General features: G+C 40.2%; 2 protein-coding genes across 2 annotated transcripts; one reads left to right on the top strand and one right to left on the bottom strand.

The window, feature by feature from the left end:
* Positions 1–7,633: 7,633 nt before the first annotated feature.
* Positions 7,634–8,482, top strand: LOC133742624 (putative calcium-binding protein CML19). The gene has a single exon (XM_062170311.1). The coding sequence runs from the start codon at positions 7,828–7,830 to the stop codon at positions 8,401–8,403; it is 576 nt and encodes a 191-aa protein (XP_062026295.1). The 5' UTR covers positions 7,634–7,827; the 3' UTR covers positions 8,404–8,482.
* A 1,715-nt stretch (positions 8,483–10,197) lies between these two features.
* Positions 10,198–14,118, bottom strand: LOC133744608 (UPF0047 protein C4A8.02c-like; the record flags this gene model as incomplete). Its single annotated transcript, XM_062172690.1, has 5 exons — positions 10,198–10,236; positions 13,472–13,514; positions 13,612–13,666; positions 13,867–13,900; positions 13,996–14,118. Coding segments are annotated over 5 exons (294 nt in total), but the record flags the coding sequence as incomplete, so codon positions are not given.
* Positions 14,119–19,877: the final 5,759 nt, after the last annotated feature.

Here is a 19,877-nt window from a genome sequence, read left to right on the forward strand (position 1 = left end):
TGTATTGAGTAGATTTAATAGTCTATTTCTTTATCCATACATATTGATAGCCTCATTTTTAGCATGTATTTCATTATTATTTAGATATATAAATAAGTCGCAGCAACAAATATTGCATATTAGTAACTTTATTTTACATGATAACAATTGACATGTTAATGATGTGTTCATTATTTGCAGTTTTACACAATACCTACCAAGAAAGATTGATACACTATGGATAACATGTAGATTGAGAGTGCAAACAAAAAGGAGGAAGTACAAACAAGCAAAAAACTCAATGTCAGGAAGAGCAGCAAAGACCAAGAAATATAACACATTAGAAAATACTGTGTTTAGTGCAAGATCAATCTCAAAATTTACTTGTTAATTATTATAGGTGAAGGTGCTTTTGGGATGTGAAAAGCTAATGCAAAACAACAAGATTGTTAATGTTATTGTTAGTCAATAGTATTGTATTGTATAATATTTGTTGACAGGACCCGCCCCGGATTTCACCCCGAAATCCGAAGTGGCCCTGCGGGGCCCACTTTAGAAGAAATTCTACCAAAAATTTGGCGGAACTTCCCCTAAAAGTAGGCTACCCAAAACCTGTAGGAAAACATTTACACTTCTAAATCATCCATCCTTATTCTCCTGGAGCCATCTGCTCCCCAAATCACAACTCCAATTTCACAAATATCAGTCTCAACCCAAAAACAATATTAATCTCATAGATTATCAGAGCAATACTAATCCCCTAAGTAACAAAGAAAACAGAAATAGAATGAGTACGCGGAAGCAATGCTGTTGGCTATGCCTTGACTCCATGTACGCCCGACCTCAACTAATTTCGCCTGCAAACTGGGCATTTAAAACCGAAGGGCCCAGGGGAAAGTATTGAAAACACGTTAGTGTGAGTGGACAAAAATAAATAATTAAGATGATTTAAATGAAGCAAACTTAAATACTTTCCCACTTATTTAAATTTATAAAACCTCGATGCATGCCACGTTTATAAAACACATTTCTTTAAACTCAAAATCTCGTGAAAACATATCAGCCCCGCTGATTAAGAGATATCGGACTAGGCCCCGCTAGTCAAGTAATAATAGGATATGGGGAAGAGATATCACCATACGGGTAAAGGAGCCCCTTAGGCTCTACCTACCCTCGACTGCCACCCACACATAGATTGTGTGAGGAGGAGAACTAATAACCTCGACTACCACTCACGTGAGGAGGAGAATAAACTACCTCAACTGCCACTCACAAACACAAAGTAAGTGAGGAGGAGACCTAATCGAATGACCCGAGTATGGTGAGGAAAAACAATCGAAAACCAGTAAATCAGTAAGGCTTCCCCAACCTCGCAACAAAAACACGAGTATGAATCCCATTCATACTCGGAAAATCTCAAGAAAATATATACTCCAATGACGTGGCCCCGCACGCCAAAATATTCTAGAATTCATAAACCATTAGGCGAGAAATAATCGATAAAATAATTCAATCGAAAATCCCATTTTCGAAAAATATTCCAAAAAATCTCAATATCGACGAATAAAATATATTAATAAATTCCGGAAATCACCTCGGAAAGTAATTCGTCGAAAATCACTTAAATCATGATTTCAAATAAAAGCCATATATCGGAGATACTTATCAAAGGCTCAAAATCCATTCCCGAATCATAATTGAAAATAAATTATAATTAATCTCCGAAAATTTAATCATATTCCGAAAACAAATCATAAAATCCAAATCTGAGCATAATAGATTCGTATCTGAAATTCATATGGAAAAACAATGCCAAAATTATAATCCAAGGCAAAATATTATGCTCGATAATAAAATGATAAATGAATTATTATTTCGGGAAAAATAAATGCATGCATCATTCTTTAAAAATAAAAGTCCACTCACAGTACTATCCAGGTGATCACGCATACGAGTTCCTTCGTCGAGCAATCGCTCGGTGCGTCACCCTGTACACAATTATATTCCGTGAATAACTATTCAACAAATTAATACGATTCCTAAAATCAATTCCTCATAATTACATCTCCACTTCTCCTCGGATTCAACCCACATTCTACCACTAATACCAATTCGTTATCTTAAAGGTTCCAAGTCAGAACCGAGAGATATCCGACGGTCGGATTCTCATAATTCGATAATCGAAACCCTAAACTTCAAAAATTCATAATTAATTCCAAGCTTCTCCAAAAATCACCAAACTTCACATACAAGCTCTACAACATCTACACAATTTAATGGGCTAAAAACTGGAATTAAAACACTGCCTCACACACTTCCACGCGCCACCAACAGTGGCAGCGCGTGGGCCCCACGCGCCGGCGGCCACCACCTCCGATGGCCACCAAATTTTGGCAGTAGCTGCAAAACAACAAACCCAACCTCTTTCTCAACTACAACACATCCAAATAACAAGTAAAAACAGCCGAAATCATTTGATGAACACAAACCCAGAAATTTCCAAGAACCCTAGAATTTAATTTCGTCAATTCGACTTCTACACAATAAATCATGATACAAGGCCATAGGGGAAATGATCAGTGAAGAAAACCAAACCTTCGACGCCGATTTGGTGGCCGGAGGTGGTCGGAATCGCCGAAAAACCCCAACTGCTACAGTGATCTTCTTAGTTCAATTCCGAGCTTTTCCGGCCAAATCTTCGAAAACCAAGGTTACTAGCGTGCTGGGAGGGAGGAGGCGCTCCTCTGGTGACCGGTTGCACGCCGGCTGGTGGCCGGAAAGTGAAAAATCGAAGGGAGGACGAAAATGGCCGAACCGGAAAAGAGAGAGGTCGGGAGAGAGGAGAGAGAAAGAGCCGGGTAAGTTTCCCAAATTTGGAAACTTACCACAGTAACTTCCTATATTTATAGAAACTTACCGTGAACAGTAACTTTCACAATTTCGCTTATAACTTTCGCATACGAGCTCCGATTTTTACGAACCACATATGCACGCGCTCGGTTTAACGTCCTCTACAACTTTCACGAAGGAAGTTTTCTCAAATTTTGACCCGATCAAAAAGTCAACTTTTAGGGCCACTAAAGTTACCGAAAAAGAGTAAAAGTAAATCGAATTGTCGTTTACTGTCCAAATGACTAGTAAACAGGTGAATTAAGATACGGGATGTTACATTTGTCTTGGTTTTGATTGAAATGGTTCAACTAAATGTTTTTAGTTTATTTTATTTATTGTGCACACGGTGGCAATTCAGTAATTATGAATCAATTTAGAGATGGTGTGGCAATTCAGTAATTATTGATCAGTTTAAAGATGCGGTGGCAATTTTGTAATTAATGTAAACTTTGATGTTTAATACGTGTTGGACAGACTTTAAATAGACTGCATGGTAATTGGATCAATTCTCCTTGCGCATGGGTATTGGGCTGGGTTATATTCCCTTATTGGTAAATGACTCTTATTTTTTTATATCAGGAGATACAATTTTATGAGCGAAATTGTGATAGGTCAACCAACAAAGGCCTCAAAAGCCTGAAAAGGTTCAGAGCCTGATAAGCAATTAAAAAAATAAAATAAAAAATTAAAGAACTAGTTTCCTTACAATCTAGTTGGAAGGATTAATACAAACCTCCAAGCCATTAACAAAGGGAGACCTAGAGCAACGGTTGATCCAAATTGAACCATAGATATGGTAAGGCAATCTAATCACTAAAAACGACCATGTCAAAGTCAACTAATATTATGGGCACATTCCCTCAAATCCAACGGTCTATTAATGCCTAAAAAAACCCTAGGAGAGTTTTCCTATCACCTAGTTTTTCTCTACGGCGCCCTAGCCTCCTTCCCTAGCCTCGCTATCTCTTCCTTGCCTCTCCATCCCTCCATGGCCTCCATAGATGCTGTCACAGCAAGTTTTGCTGCTTCTCTTGCTCTTGCTTCAGGTGGTAGCGCCCCAGATCTGGGTAAGATTGGTGGTGGTCCGGTGCGTAAGTCATCTCAGTCTTTTCTACTTGGCAAGCCTCTGACCAGCAAGCCGGTGGATCCCAAAGCTTTCAAGGCACACTTCCACCGTACTTGGATGGTGGATAAGGATTTTAGGGTCCAGGAAAAGGCAGGCGGTGTGTTCCTGTTCTCATTTGAATCGCTTCGTGATCGGAACAAGATACTACGAGGAGGAGTTTGGTCCTTTGATCGAGATCCTGTGTTCTTTGAAGAATATGATGGGGTAAAGCCCTTGCATGAAGCCCAATTCAAGCATCTACGTGTGTGGGTTAGGGTTTCGGGGATTCCTCCTTTGTATGAAGAACCTGAGAATTTTACTCTTATCGGTAATCTCTTGGGTGGTTTCTTAGACTATGACAAGAAGGAATTCAAGAAGGGTGGGATTCGGATCTTCTTCACCCATGATATCTCCAAACCATTCTTGCTTGAGCGGAAGGTTTTCTTGGATGTCGGCGTCGAACCGGTGCTTCAATTTCAGTTTGAACATCTGAAAGGGAGATGTTCACAGTGTGGACTGGTCATGCATGCTGGGATTACATGTGAGGAGCCGCATACTCTACTACCGTCAACTAGGGTTTTGAATTTTCCGAGACTGTCAACCTCAGGAAGTTAGTTTTCTTTTTCGGCTCAGAACAAGAATGAGTTCTTCACTACTTCCTCATCTATTCCCATGAAGAAGAAACCAACCATTCGTCATGTTGAACGCCATCACCCTCCATCTACTTCTCCTTCCGGGTCGTCTCCTATTTCAGATCCGGCTGATGGTAATGGTGAGAACATAGCTCCAGGGACGGAGCATGCTTTGGAGCAGACCTTGAGTTCAGTTTTGGCCCATAATGGTGTGACTGGATCTGGTACAACTGAAGCTGCAACCATAGTGCAGGATATGCAACAAGATGTCGTGGCTTCAAAGAAAAGGGATAGGAATGGGGGTTGTGATCCCTCTCCGAAGAAGTTCAAGACCATTTTGGGTGGTAAAATTCCAACTTTGCAGGCTGATGCTTTGGGTTTGGTTGGAGATGACAATGATACTCCTCTTGTCACTCTCAAGAAGAAGATGGGTAGGCCGCTTGGTAGCAGGAATAAGAGCCAACGCTCTGGGAATAAGGCGGGAGCGACCCCTCTGAGACTCACCTACCCTGCAGCTGGTGCTTCAGGTTCTAGCCCTAGAGATAAGGGCAAAGGAAAGCTTTAGACTTTCCTGGTTCCTTTGCTTACTACTAGAAATTGAGTTCCCTATTACTTTCTTCTCAGTCTACATAGTTGTACACCAATTGAGGTCTCTAGGCGACTAGGTTTTCTTTTCAAAGGGGGTTAGTAGCGAGAATTTGATTTCTTGTATTTTAGACTCAATAAGTGAGCATATGTGTTAACAGTGAATGTACTTGTCTTTTGCTTGGCGGCTTGTGCCATCTAGATTTTAGGTATGAGACAACATCTGATGTATGTGCCTTCTGGCCTTTAGTAATGAAGCTATCCTTTTCTCAAAAAACTAATATTATGTAAACGATTATTTGGATTTTAGTAGCCTCTACAAATTAGTATTGTGGTTAGAATTTATGCACATTAGCTCATAGTATTTTCCGCCCCCAGTATATACTTGCAAATGGAAATATCTAAATTTCTATCCTAAAGTTCTATTTTATTGGATTGGATTTCTATCCTAAAGTTGGAAAAAGACTAATATGTAAACAATTTTGACCAAAGAAAACAAATTTATTGTATTTGGATTTGTACAGACTTTTTGAAAAGTCCACAGACTCTTTAAAAAGTTGGTAGACTGCTATTGATTTCTTAAAACCATTGATTTTAGCAACATACTTTTTATTGATTCTTGAAAATCTATATACTTTATTATGAGTGACTTCTATAGATTTTCTAGTAAATAAAAATAAAAAACAAAGAACACAACCAATGCAATCCAAATGCAAATTAAGCAAGATAATAACTCGTTGCCTCTTCAATGGTCAAGTATCTTCTAGTAGAACTTGACTCAAATGAATGATTATTACTCTGTCTAACTAGTTTGTTCTCATTTCTAATCTCCCAATCAACTTAAAGATACAATATAGATAACTTGATGCTTATGGTTAATTATTCTCATCAATTTTGTTTTCACCTATTAACATATATCATAAAAATATTGTTGAAGGAAATCGACTTTGTGTGCCTTATCAAACTAGGATTAGTTCTATGATTGTAATAGGAGAGAAGGTTCTAGAATTCCTAGTCTTATTCGGAATAGTTTTTCTTGTATCATTAGAATATGTACTTTGTATTCCTTATATATAGGGCTCCTATTATAAATAGTGGAACACACAATTCTCTCATCAATCTCTCTCAATTCTCTCATTCTTAAACAGATCAATGTCTTGATCTATAATCAATCAATCAAAATTCAATTGTTCAAGCTTTCCTTGAACCATGATAGATGAGAATAATTAATTAATAAGACAAAACCTAGTATTTCATAGCAACACTATTCAAGGTTTTAGGGGTAGACCACAATATTTGGGTCTTAGGGTTTCATAAATCATTTTTTATTGCTATTAGGGTTCCAAGTATCACAATTGAACAAAAAAAAAAATCACATTCAACAACTACAATGACCATGTTGGGTATCAAAAAATATTGATATCATGAAAGATTAGAGAAAAGATAAGAAGAAACAAGAAAGAGAGATGATAAATAACCAACCTCTTTGCGCGCAGAGAGAAAACTTTGATAGATTTAAAAAAAAAAAAAAAAAAAAAATCTTTGATAGACTTTTTCAAATCTTTGGTCTGGTGGCTAGAAAATTATTGGAATTTGATATGTATAATTAACACTACAAAGTCCATGATTATCCTTAATTTTCTAATTCCATAAGTATGAATGAAATTTTGAATACCTCTGAACTTTTATTCATTTTAAAAGTCATAATTGAACCCCCCCCATGTATTCTGCAATTTCATTAATCAAGGCTTTACGTCCCCCCTATGTATTCTGCAATTTCATTAATCAAGGCTTGAGGGCAGCCAATGTATTCTGCAATTTCATTAATCAAGGCTTGAGGGCAGCCGCACCAGCCCCCTTTCAAAAAAAAAAAAAAAAAAAAAAGTCATAATTGAATACTCCTAGATTTTGGTGGAATTCATAAAGTCTTTAAAAATCCTAATCGAATACCCCAAGAATTTCATGGATTGCTGAAATTCTATAGATTTCTTAAAAAGTTCCACTAATTCCATATACAATACACCCCCCTTAGTAAACAATTATTTATTTAAATAGTTTTTTTGATGATATTTATTTAAATAGTTACGTGTTTGCAATTTCCATTTTTTTTTTCTCTCTTTCTTTTCGGTCTTGACCGTCTTAAAATGGTGACCGTTCGGTACAACAAAGCGTACGACACTGCTCCCACGTCTGCGATTGTCAAACTAATAATCAACGAAGAAATTACACGAAATGAGGGACAGCAACTCCCACGAACCTTCCCTCACGCGCTCAAACCTCACATACGTGACGTATAAACCAAAACAACGGGCTAGGACGGCGCCGGTCTCCATTATTAAAGTTCGCTTTGGCGCCTGCTCGTCATCAAAACCGTGTTCTCCTCCATCTTTCCCTGTAATCCAGTTAATTATCTCCTCTGTCATTCCCAATCATATCCATACTTATATAAAGGCTAGACCTTCCACGTCTGTTACACACCAACATCCCCTTCCATAATATTCTAGTCTTTCCTTCTTCTATAAATAGCAAAGAGACACCAGAGAAGTCCAATACACATTTTACGAGTTCAAGTTCAACTAATTCATTTTCTTCCTGCTATCTGGGTTTTATAGCAATCAAGCTCTACTACTTACCATGACAGTCGACGCAGTTTCTTTGACTCCAGCAGCTTCTATGGAGAAGGCGCAGCAACAGCATTCTCCTAAGTCGACCTTGGCAAAGTTGTGCCGTAAATTATCTTCGAGAAAGGCAGAGAGGCGCACTCTATCGAGTCCAACAAGCAGCTCATGCAGCAGCGAGCTCGAGAAGGTGTTCTATTACTTTGACGAGAACGGTGACGGTAAGATATCCCCGGCAGAACTTCAGACCTGTGTGAGGACTGTCGGAGGGGAATTGTCCGAGGAGGAAGCGCAAGCGGCCGTGGAGGCTTCCGATTTGGATGGGGATGGGATGCTGGGGTTTGAAGAGTTCCAGAAGTTGATGGAGGCTACAAATGGAGACGAGGAGAATAAGAGCAAAGAGCTCAGAGATGCCTTTGGGATGTATGAAATGGAGGGCTCGGGATGCATAACACCAGCAAGCTTGAAGAGGATGCTGGGTAGGTTGGGCGAGTCCCGCACCATTGAGGATTGCAAGACTATGATTCGCATGTTCGACCTCAATGGAGATGGAGTTCTCAACTTTGATGAGTTCAGAATCATGATGGCATGAATAATGATGCCCCATTGTTTTGTGTATATAAGATTGTTCCTTGTTACTTTCACTTCATTAATTAATTTTTAACAACAGATGTTTTGATTTTTTTTTTGGTTACAAGATATTTTCATTTTTCCTTCTGTAGTATGAACTCATAATAAAATGAGATATTATATAATTTTCCCACGTAGCTCTTACATTTCTAAAGTCTTCATCACAGAACTTAAGTTTACACAAGTACCTAGGTATTATTAGTAATACCAGATATTCAGTTATAGAAGTTGCAGACTATAGCATGTTAACATCTGATTAACACAGTAGATGCTTAAGTACAACTTCATTGGCAAACTGGATGAAAGAAACCATGAACTTCCAAATTGCAGCATCTCATATTCCATTAAGGGTGACCACAACTTTTCGAGCACTAGGTGTTTGGCTCCAATTTTGCTGCAGCTGGTCAACAGTCTCTTTTCTTGCGCGGGTGTGCCAGCACCGTTCGGGTGCGGTCGTCGGGGGTGTCCCTTGACCTGACTTCTATCAAGCGATTGTAGACGAGGAGAGCACCAACCTCGTCGTGAGATTCTTTGTGCCTCGTGGTGAGGACTTTGCTGAAGTTTCTTCTTGTTCACAAGTCGATACTCAATATTGCAGATTGAGCAGAGCGAAATCACCGGGAAGTATTGAGATCTTGCTAAAGCGTGACTTTAGCTTGGCTGGGTTGCTAGGGCGTTACCCTTGCTTGGCTGGTTCTGTAACCGTTGTGGTCGCGGCACTACCGTCGGCTCCCGAGGAGACTAGGACCGAAGCACGTTGACAGAGGGTTTGGTGGCACTGAAAGTCGGCTTCTGAGAAGACTAGGACTAGGAGTGTGATCACCGGTAAGAGAAAGAGAAGGAGAGGAGTTGCTCTTAGAGAGGTTGCTCTAGAGAGAACTTAGATCATCTTAGAGATGTTTTGATGTTGTGTTGTGAATGTGTCTCTTAGAATGAGAGGAGAAGGTGTTTATATAGGGAAGAAAAAGAAGAGTGAAATGATGAGTGGAAGAAAAATAATGAAAGTGGAGTATGAAAGTGATTTGTAAAATATGGAAAAGATAGAGAAATGATGAAATGAAAGCAAGGCATGAAGGTGCAAAAACATGGAAGTGATGATGATCTATTAAAGAGATTGTAGTAGAAAAATATATCCAAGGAAAAAAAGAAAAGCATCTAGCTTTCTTCATGTGGGTAGGAAACATGAACATGTGAATATTGAGCTGGTTTTAGGTCAGTTTCTGCCCCTTTATTCCTTCAATTATTTCTCCAACAAGCCTTCAGAATGAGCCTTCAACTTCTTCATAAAAAATGTTCCACTATGAGTGTAGATCATCCTGACAAATTTTCAGAGCTTTATTCCATGCGGTTGGGCTGGAAATGCTGCTGGACCTCTTACAGGTCCAGTTTTCCAGTTTTGCTTCTGTAGAAAATTGGACTGATTGTTTGAAGGCCTTCCACTCAAATCTAGCTCTGGAACTCTTCATAAGAAATGATCCTTGGGCTTTCTAGAATTAATCTGGAAAGTTTCAGCTCATTTCCAGTTCATTTGGTCAGTCTGCCGCCCCTCCTTCCTTGTTTAGCTCGGTTTCTCCTAGCCGAAGTAGGAAAATGTGCTAAAGTTAACTTTTCATGCTTCCATGCTTCCATAGTAGGCTTTATTTAACCTCTAAATATATATTTCGAGCTTGTCGACAATATATAGCTTGAGCCACTGACATTGGCTCAATTTCTCCAACACATGCCTTGTCAGGCCAAAATGTTCATTTTGGGTCCAAACACTAGGTTCGTCACGATGCTCGCACAACCATATTCCCTGAAGCAATTGATAGAAGGAGACAGTAAACGATATGCCATAAGCTATAAAGCAGATACAATTCTAGACACCGATTCTCCATCAGACAACATACAAGCACATGCAAGTGAACAGTAAGTAAAATAAAACCATAATAACTATAATTATATATTGTTAGCCAACAGAGATGTAAACTTCCATCGCGCCGTGATTCTAGTTTGTGAATGCCTTATCCGTCTCTTTGAAGTTGGAAGCATCTGTGAAATGTCAAGAAAAAGCCCTAGCCTGTTTATTCTTATTTAAATCCCAATTACAAGAAATTGCATTCCGCTTTCTTCAAAAAGTCAAGCTGCTTACAACTAGATTTTGGAAAATGTTTCACATGCTCTAGCATCAGTGACCAACTGTCTTCAAATTCTTTTATGTACACATTTTTATATGCAGAAGACATTCTGGTCCTTTGACTTACAAAATCATGTACATATAGTCAAGGCCTAGGATTCAAAATGAACGTTCTGGACACTGTATTATCATACAGTAACGATGCTATTGCCATCCCCCATCACTACTTTTCCACCACCTTATTTTCACCACTCACGAAATAGAGAAGACAAATAACCTACTTGTGCCACCCTCATAATTCCCTTAATTCGCAAACTGGACCAAGGTTTTAAATATCGGTATTTTCATATCTATCGGTACTTTGAAAAAGGAAGATATCGGATATATCGGGGATACAGTGTACGAAAATATCGTTTTTGAAAAAAGTCAATTTATTAGAAATTTAGAACTACATATAAATACATATGAATGTCAACTTCATCTACATCCAAAAAGAGACTCTAGGCGGTTGAAAAGCCGCTCACTGGTCTACGAAAATGCAATAATCAGACCAAGACATATGACCCATATAGTGCGAATTGTAGTGATGAACATGATAGTTATAGATCTCTTTAGAGCTGCCGACTGTTTCCCCTATAAGGGGATAATAAGGATGAACCCAACTAGATGACTGATCATATACTTCTCCATATTGATTATATCCATAAGCATCATAACCAAATTGATTGTTGCCTTCATGAGATTCATTTGAGATCCCACTGCGCTCTGTGCCTAAACTGATAAAGTCAAAACTTAAGGCAATTGAAGAAACATCAGATGGGGTACTTTGATCATCAGTTGCACCTCTAGTCCTCCTCCCATATCGGGTCTTCTCTTGAGCACCATGACCAGCTGTTCTCACTCCGTGGTCTTCATCTTGGGTGGCATGATCAAAATTACCTTCACAGGTAAATTGGAATCCTCCATCCACAGAAGATTGTCCATATTCATATCTTTCACCTCCACCACCTGTTCCGCTTCCACCCTCTCCACCATCATCAGAACTATCTGGAGTTGCTGTACCACCCCACGCATCATCACTATCTGAATTATCTTCTGGGTTTTTAACAACTTCTTCAGATAAGATTCTCTCTATATTGATTCCAGCATTAGTTGCAGTTTCTACAACTTGTGGAAGAGGTCTTCCAGCTTCATCATCGAGGTGTGCAGGCATAATCCAATCATGAAGTGGATCAATGCCATTATGAAGCGGCTCGCTTGCAACATGAAGTAGATCTATATAGTTGTTTTCATTGACCACATTATTCTTTGCCTGTTTATCTCGCAGCCTCAGCTTCATGTTGTAGTAGCAGTATACAAGCTTTTCCAACTTCTGATATGCCAAACGGTTCCTTTGCTTGGTATGAATAATAGCAAATGTACTCCAATTTCTCTCACACGCAGAAGAAGAAGCCGTTTGTGCCAAAATACACATTGCAATTTTCTGCATGTTTGGTGCAGAATACCCACATTGTGTCCACCAATCAGCTGTAAAGCTACTACAATGAGTTACTGCTATAATAGATCAACATTTTCTATTAAAGAAATTATATGTGTGTGTATGTGTGTGTTTTAATGTATACATATACGGATATACCACAAACCTGTATTTCTGGTTTCTTTTGTTTTTCTTGCTATGGTTGACCCAAATGATTCCTTTGCATCTCTAAAGCATACAATCTGCATTAACCATTTGAAAATTAGTCATTTCTAATCCCAAAATTTTTAAGGTTGTCATCAATAAGAAGTTACCTCATCCACAAATGTATCACCAACCAAGAAAGAGTAACTTGACGACCAAATTATTATTCAAGTCTCCCACCAATAATTTCTATGGGAAATTGGTAGGAAATTTCCTTCCCTGATCAATTTGGGGCCCTTTGTATAGTTTTATAAACATTGCACTTAATAAAATAAAATCAATGAAAAAGATGAATTACATTTAACTATTTAACCGTCTGTAGAGAATTACTGAGTTTTTTTTTTATTTTTACCTCAAATTTTACAGATATTTCTTCACTTTATCGGGATATATCGCAAATATCTAATATATCGGGGATATTTGACGATGTCGGAGAAATTTCGCAGAAACGGTGACAGATAAGATATTTACCCCCATAAATATATCGGTCCGTCGAAAAAAGGAGATATCGGGGGATATATCGGAAATATCGCAGAGATTTAGAACCTTGAACTGGACCACTCACCAAGTCACCATCAATCGCTCTCCTTACAAAACGAACCCTATAAATAATTTACGACTATAGATGGTCTTGACTATGGCTGTGCTGTCACTTGAGGAAGTTGGAGAAGGTATCCGGTGGTGATTAGTGGGAGCAAAATATTTAAAGATCCTATGTCACTTGGAACTTGGAAGCAACAGCAGTCTGTGGTTATAACCAAACCAGATCACAGACTCTTCCATCACTACATCATGCCACTCACTGGATCTCAAAAATATTCAGTTTTCCTCGAATTCATTGCACGGTTAAACTCAAAACTATTTTTTATTGGAAAAGTATGAGAACTTGGACACTTTTGGCTAGCCATGCTACAGCTTTCTATGTTCTTTTATAAAGAATACTTCATGGCAGCAAGAAATCAATCATTCTGGAAATTTTTAGCCAATCACTCAATTCTTTTAGCACCGCTTAGTGCTCGATCTGTGGTTCACCTTTCCTAACCATGCTGCATTTTATGTCCGGCATTTACCCTTTTGTTCTATTTCATAGCTAATAATTAGCCAATCACTCAAGAAATTTAATAAGCAGAGCAGCCATAGAACATCTTGCTAAGTATGACGATAACAAGGTGGAGAAATGCAGCTCTTAACAAGCAGGAAACTACTGTAGTTTAAATAACTGGTTTCACATACCTGCCAAGTTCCCATGTTAAGCTTCCCATTTGTGATTGGAATCCTACATAAGAACAAGGAACATGTATATGTCAATGAGGGAATAAACTTTTTAATAGCAAGCAACCAGTTCTAATCAAGCTAATAAGATATATCCTTACGACAGTTGGCAGCCAAACATTGATGATTTAATGTGTGCTGGCATGTCATCTGGGCCTGCAAAGCTTACAAAAATTCAGAACTAACACTCCCCAATATCAGAAATACCAATCATACATTGTACATAATGCCACTCAAACACATAATAAACCAAGTTATATGCTTTCATAGGTAGCAATTTCGAGCAAACCAAAGACTTTCACAGAACAAGAAATCGAAACAACTGTCTTATCTAATCACCTCAATCCAATACTAACCTTCAAGGGTATGTCTCCACGGTGCAGATGCCCCCTGAAAATAAAAAGATGGAAACGTCACATAACTTATCTCCTTAGAATCAAGTATGCTGCTAAGGCTACATAAGATATTACAGTAAACAAACTAACCTCAGGAACTATCCTATTCAGGAATGTCTCTGTATCGGTACGAACATCAGAGTCATAGTTCTCATTGATAGTAAGAGAAGCACTTTTGTGTTGCACTGAAATATTAACAGAGGTTAGTTCAAAAAGACAGCTGCAAGATGAAAAAAAGGGCGCAGGTAACTTACAGAAGAGATGAGCAAGTCTGCAGTTGAATCCAGACAAGTCCTGCCCGATTTCCTTCATTATCTGAAATGAAACAAGTAGAGATTCAACTATGATTAGATTGATTGAACTGGGGTTTTGGGTTTTGGAGTTAACAGACCAGAGACGATGATGGGTAATACCTTAGGGGTGATGAGATGGCAACCCCTTCTCTGTGGAGGAAGAGTTATGGTCTTCTGGGCCCACTTGGGATCGGAAGTGTTAATGTCTTCTAAGATTCAGCGGAAGCTGAACCTCGGTTAACGCTGGTTCGGGGGGTGAACCGCTACTTGTGATATTCTTGTTGTTCCCGTTATCTGTCAAATAAAATACAAAGGGCGTCAGAGGGAGACCGCGGTTGGCGGTTTTCTCTTCTCCGATGCCTAAGTTAGTCAATGTATTTATGTTGACAGGATAACAGTAGGTAAGTAGTAAATGCGTAATTAATGAGGAGAGAGGAGTGAACCTTTTATAGGTGGGGAAGAGGCTGACCTTTTCCTTGCTTTCGATGTGGGACTGACATGCTTCAGTTCCCAGCTTCTGATGCTTCAGCGAGGCGACCTTGGTGCGGCACGTGGCGGCGCGTCAGCGGTGATCTGGGGGTGAGCCGGGGCTCCGGTGATAGCCTGTTTGGCTATGTTTCCGTAAGTCACACCGTTGATGGTTATCGGTACTGTTTGGCTCCAATTTTGCTGCAGCTGGTCAACAGTCTCTTTTCTTGCGCGGGCGTGCCAGCACCGTTCGGGTGCGGTCGTCGGGGGTGTCCCTTGACCTGACTTCTATCAAGCAATTGTGGACGAGGAGAGCACCAACCTCGTCGTGGGATTCTTTGTGCCTCGTGGTGAGGACTTTGCTGAAGTTTCTTCTTGTTAACACAATCGATACTCAATATTGTAGATCGAGCAGAGCGACATCACCGGGAAATGTTGTAATCTTGCTAAAGCGTGACTTTAGCTTGGCTGGGTTGCTAGGGCGTTACCCTTGCTTGGCTGGTTCTGTAACCGTTGTGGTCGCGGCACTACCGTCGGCTCCCGAGGAGACTAGGACCGAAGCACGTTGACAGAGGGTTTGGTGGCACTGAAAGTCGGCTTCTGAGAAGACTAGGACTAGGAGTGTGATCACCGCTAAGAGAAAGAGAAGGAGAGGAGTTGCTCTTAGAGAGGTTTGCTCTAGAGAGAACTTAGATCATCTTAGAGATGTTGTTGTTGTATGTGAATGTGTGTATTGTGTTTCAATGTAACCTCTATTTATAGGCTACCATGCCAACTACTTTGGCATTAAACAAATGAAAGTGGAGCACTAATTGGAGATAAGGGAGGTGGAGGTGTAGGTGGAGCACTAATAGGAATGATGAATTTGGGAGATAAGGGAGGTGGAGATGGAGGTGGAGCACTAATAGGAATGATGAATTTGGGAGATAAGGAAGCACTTTCGGCTCCTTTATTCCTTCATGTATATCTCCATCAGAAATTCAGATTCTGGCCATGATGTCTTCATAAAAAATGTTCCACTATGAATCTAGATCATGCTGACCAAATTTCAGAGCTTTCTTCCATGTGGTTGGGCCGAAAATGCTGCTGGACCTCTTACAGGTCCAGTTATCCAGTTTTGCTTCTGTAGAAAATTGGGCTGATTGTTTGAAGGCCTTCCACTCAAAAAAAGCTCTTGCACTCTTCATAAGAAATGATCCTTGGGCTGTCTAGAATGGATCTGGAAAGTTTCAGCACATTTCGATTTCATTTGGTTAGTCTGCCACCCCTCCTTCCTTGTCTAGCTCGGTTTTTCCTAGCCGAAGTAGGAAAATATGCTAAAGTTGACTTGTCATACTTCCATAGTAGGCTTTATTTAGCCTCTAAATATATATTTCGAGCTTGTCGACAATATATAGCTTGAGCCACTGCCATTGGCTCAATTTCTCCAAGACACGCCTTGTCAGGCCAAAATGTTCATTTTGGGTCCAAACATTGCCCCCCAGACCTCGAAGTCAAAGGTCTTCGTCTTGACTGAAGAGGTCTTGAATCAGCACTGCTCTTATAATGTTGTTGCTCCAAAGCCACTTGTATTGGCTTGACTGATAATACTTGACTGATTCCATATAGGCCTCTAAATAGGCCATAAAGCTTGAATGCCACAATCTGGATTGCCTTTGTTATGAACTGATGCTTCCTTTGCCAACTTTATTGCCCCCCATGGATCTGGCGAAACTTGGGCAGGTTGTAGGAGATCAGAACTTTAGCGTGCCCCCCATGCGAAGGAGACTGCTTTTGATCGCGAATGAGTATCTTTCTCTTCCTTGGTGGTAGCTTCGCCATGTGAATAGCAGCAAGTATCTGCCTTGTTTGCTAGCTCTCTGTTGAGAATGCAACTGCTGCAAAAGAAGCCCAACTCGATGAACCTTTGGCTGCTTCTGAAGAAATGGGCCGCAACCTGGCCCGTGCCAGAGAATGGGCCACTCAGGCCGAAGCTGGTGCCATTGTGGCGGAACTCCGCGTGGAGGAACTTTGCTTGAGATTGAGATTCGCGGGCCAATCTCTGTAGGCCCCCTCGAAAACCGTTCGGTCTCCTCACATGCTGTTAATCCCTTCTTTTCCGAGATTTAAGGCATTAATCACTCGTTGAAAAACAACAGTCGTGAAAAAATAATCTTGTGAAAAGAACAGTTACCTCCTCGAAAACCGTTCGGTTTCCCCACATGCTATTAATCCTCTAATAATAGCTAACTCCTCAAAAACCGCTCCTCACATGCTGCTAGTCCCTTTTTTCCCGAGATTTGGAATCACTAATCTCGATTTACTGACATCGGTTTTGAAATTGAGCTTCATCCAAGGGTGGGGATTTGCCTGAAGTCCCTATAAATAGTTGTATTTCAGGAAGGGAATACTCACAACAACTTTTCTGAAATATTCGAGAAATGGCCTTTCAATCCTTGCTTCTTTTTCTCCTTCTTCACAAATCTTCCCCTCATGAAATGACCTTTAGCCTCTAAATTTTAGGCTTTATGGCGTAATCTTAAGCCTGGGTTAGGCCTCATGGCGTAATCTTAGGCAACCCCTTGTTTCGTCCTTCTGGAGTTCTGCAACAAAAATGCCAGGCTTCAGATTGGTTTAGAAACACGAGGGGGCTCCAAGTGTGGGATCTCCGGTCATGTAAGATCATTTTTTGAGAAAATCCCATACGCGGAGCGAAACGGGGAGAGGGAGGACGGCCACTCTGAGGTTCATCTTTCCTCCTCTGTTTCCTTTCTTCTGGACCTGGCCCGTGTTGTGCCCTCCAGATGGAAGGGGCTTTGGTTCTCACCTCCTTCTCCCCCTTTCTCTTCTTGATAGAATCTTGGAGGGATGAGAAGGGATGGACTCTTTGAAGGAATGGGTTCAAGCTACAGAATGGCTGTTCCTGTACTTCACGTCCAGCTAATGGTGGTTACCAAGGCTAGAGGGGGTGCAGAGACTCAAGCTGATATTTGGTTCCTTCACTCTCTGCCCCTCCAGGAGATAATGGCGCGGCTCAACCCGGCGTTGGATTCCATAGCTGCTTCCAATTGAGGGGGCTTGGAGGCTCCATTTTCTTTTACTGGAGTCTCCCCTTCTCATGAATAATGGTGTTGGCCAAGCCTATGTTGTATTCCTCTACCGCTTCCATGTAAAGGGGTGCGGGGGCTCCGTTACTCCTCTTTTTCCTTCCCTGAAGTCTGCCCCTCCTTGAGATAATGGCGCGGCTCAACCCGACGTTGGATTCCATAGCTGCTTCCACTTGAGAAAAGATTTAGAAGATAATCCGAAGATTCTTGTTTTGTATTCTAGCCACTTTTGGCTTTGTAATGAATGTATTGCTTTTGGCCGCAAAGCCACTTTAAGAATACAATAATATTTTCTTATCCTGATATCCAAATATCCGTGAGAAGCCAATAATTGTGTCTCGCAAGGCCCCAAATATAGGCCCCCATAGTTGTATATTGAAGATAATATGAACTTTTTAAAATATGCTCCGCATCAAAAAGAGCCTCGCGGCGAGGGTTTTGAGAAAATATGTATCTTTTGGATCCACTTGCTGGCTCCCAACTCAAAACTCTTAGCGCCAATAATTCCTTCTTTTCCGAGATTTAAGGCACTAATCACTCGTTGAAAAACAACAGTCGTGAAAAATAATCTCGTGAAAAGAACAGTTACCTCCTCGAAAACCGTTCGGTTTCCCCACATGCTATTAATCCATTCTTTTCCGAGATTTAAGGCAACTTTAATCACGCTTTACTGACACTCAGTTTGACTCTTCTCTTCGACCGTCCATCCAAGGGTGGATATTTGCATGCCTATATCTTCCTCCACAATCTCCAATCCCAAAACCATTTCATCAACTCCAATATTTCTAACATCAATCTTTCTTAATTACTTGTCACCACCATTCTTCAATTCTCGCATTCTCTCAATCCTTCACCAATGGAACCACAAACCCAGCAACCAACCGAGGATGGAGGAAGTAACAAAGCAGCCGGGAGTAGTGCTAACATGCTTTGTAGGCGGAGCAGGTGGACTCCCACTACAGATCATATAAGAATCCTCAATGAGCTTTTCTACAACAAGGGAGTTAGGTCCCCAACTATAGAGCAGGTTCAGAGGATCTGTCTCCAGCTAAAATGGTACGGCAAGATCGAGTTCAAGAAAGTCTATTATTGGTTTGTGAACCAAAGGTCTCGAGAGAAGCAGAAGAAAAGGTCCACTTCGGATGTTCATGTGCCCATGCAAAGATCAGGGCTTGTTGGTGATGACAAAGTTACCAATTGGAAACATGAGTATCAGTATATTAACTTTGGATCTTCTGCACCTGCTTCTTCTTCTGCTGGTGTGATGATTGCTTTTAACGGGCAGATGGGGAACTATGGCGATTATGGATCTATGAACATGGAGATTGAAACCCTTCCTCTGTTTCCCATGCATGGTGAGGACATCTTTGGCAACATGAAGACTACTTCCGATGGAGGTGGCGGTCACGGTGGTGGCTCTTACATTTCCCTTGAGCTCAGCCTTTCCTGCGAGGGCAAAGCTGGAAAAAGTTTCTGGAGCCGCTGACTCGGCTTAGTAGCTTTGCGAGTGTAGGAACACTTAGAATTGCCCCCTAAGAGTTGTATTTATGACTTTTTAAAAATTTTATTATTATTATTATTATTATTATTATTTTTTATTTTTAATTTTTAATTTTTATTTTTTTTTAAGTAGTTGAATTCAATAAGACAATGTGAATCAAGGTTTAGACATGCGGCCCAAGTATAGTCGCCTAGACACAAATTTTCTTTCAAATCCTTTGGGCAACCTTACTGAAATGGCCAGGTGGGGGAGGGCGAACAAGAGAGGCAGAATCCATTTTGGCATGAGCTACTCCCACATAGTGGTTTAGGCCCATTTACACGCACTTCTGGATTCAAGAACCTGTCATGAACGTTGTCCCCTTTCTAGACACCATTTCACATAGGCTATACTTACTAAGATGAGAAAGGTCATAAGTGTGAAGACAGTTCAACAAGTGTTAATAAAAGCCGCCCTTAACCTTAAGGGACCTGAACTAGGCACCAATAAGGAGTTTAGGCCAATATTAACAAAAGAGACTTCACCTATTCCGTTATGATTCACAAACCCTTACCAAATTCAACTATTTTACCAAATTCCGTTATTATTATTATTATTATTATTTTTTTTTTTTTTTATTAAAAG

This window comes from Rosa rugosa, chromosome 4, assembly GCF_958449725.1.
Source record: "Rosa rugosa chromosome 4, drRosRugo1.1, whole genome shotgun sequence".
NCBI lineage: Eukaryota > Viridiplantae > Streptophyta > Magnoliopsida > Rosales > Rosaceae > Rosa > Rosa rugosa.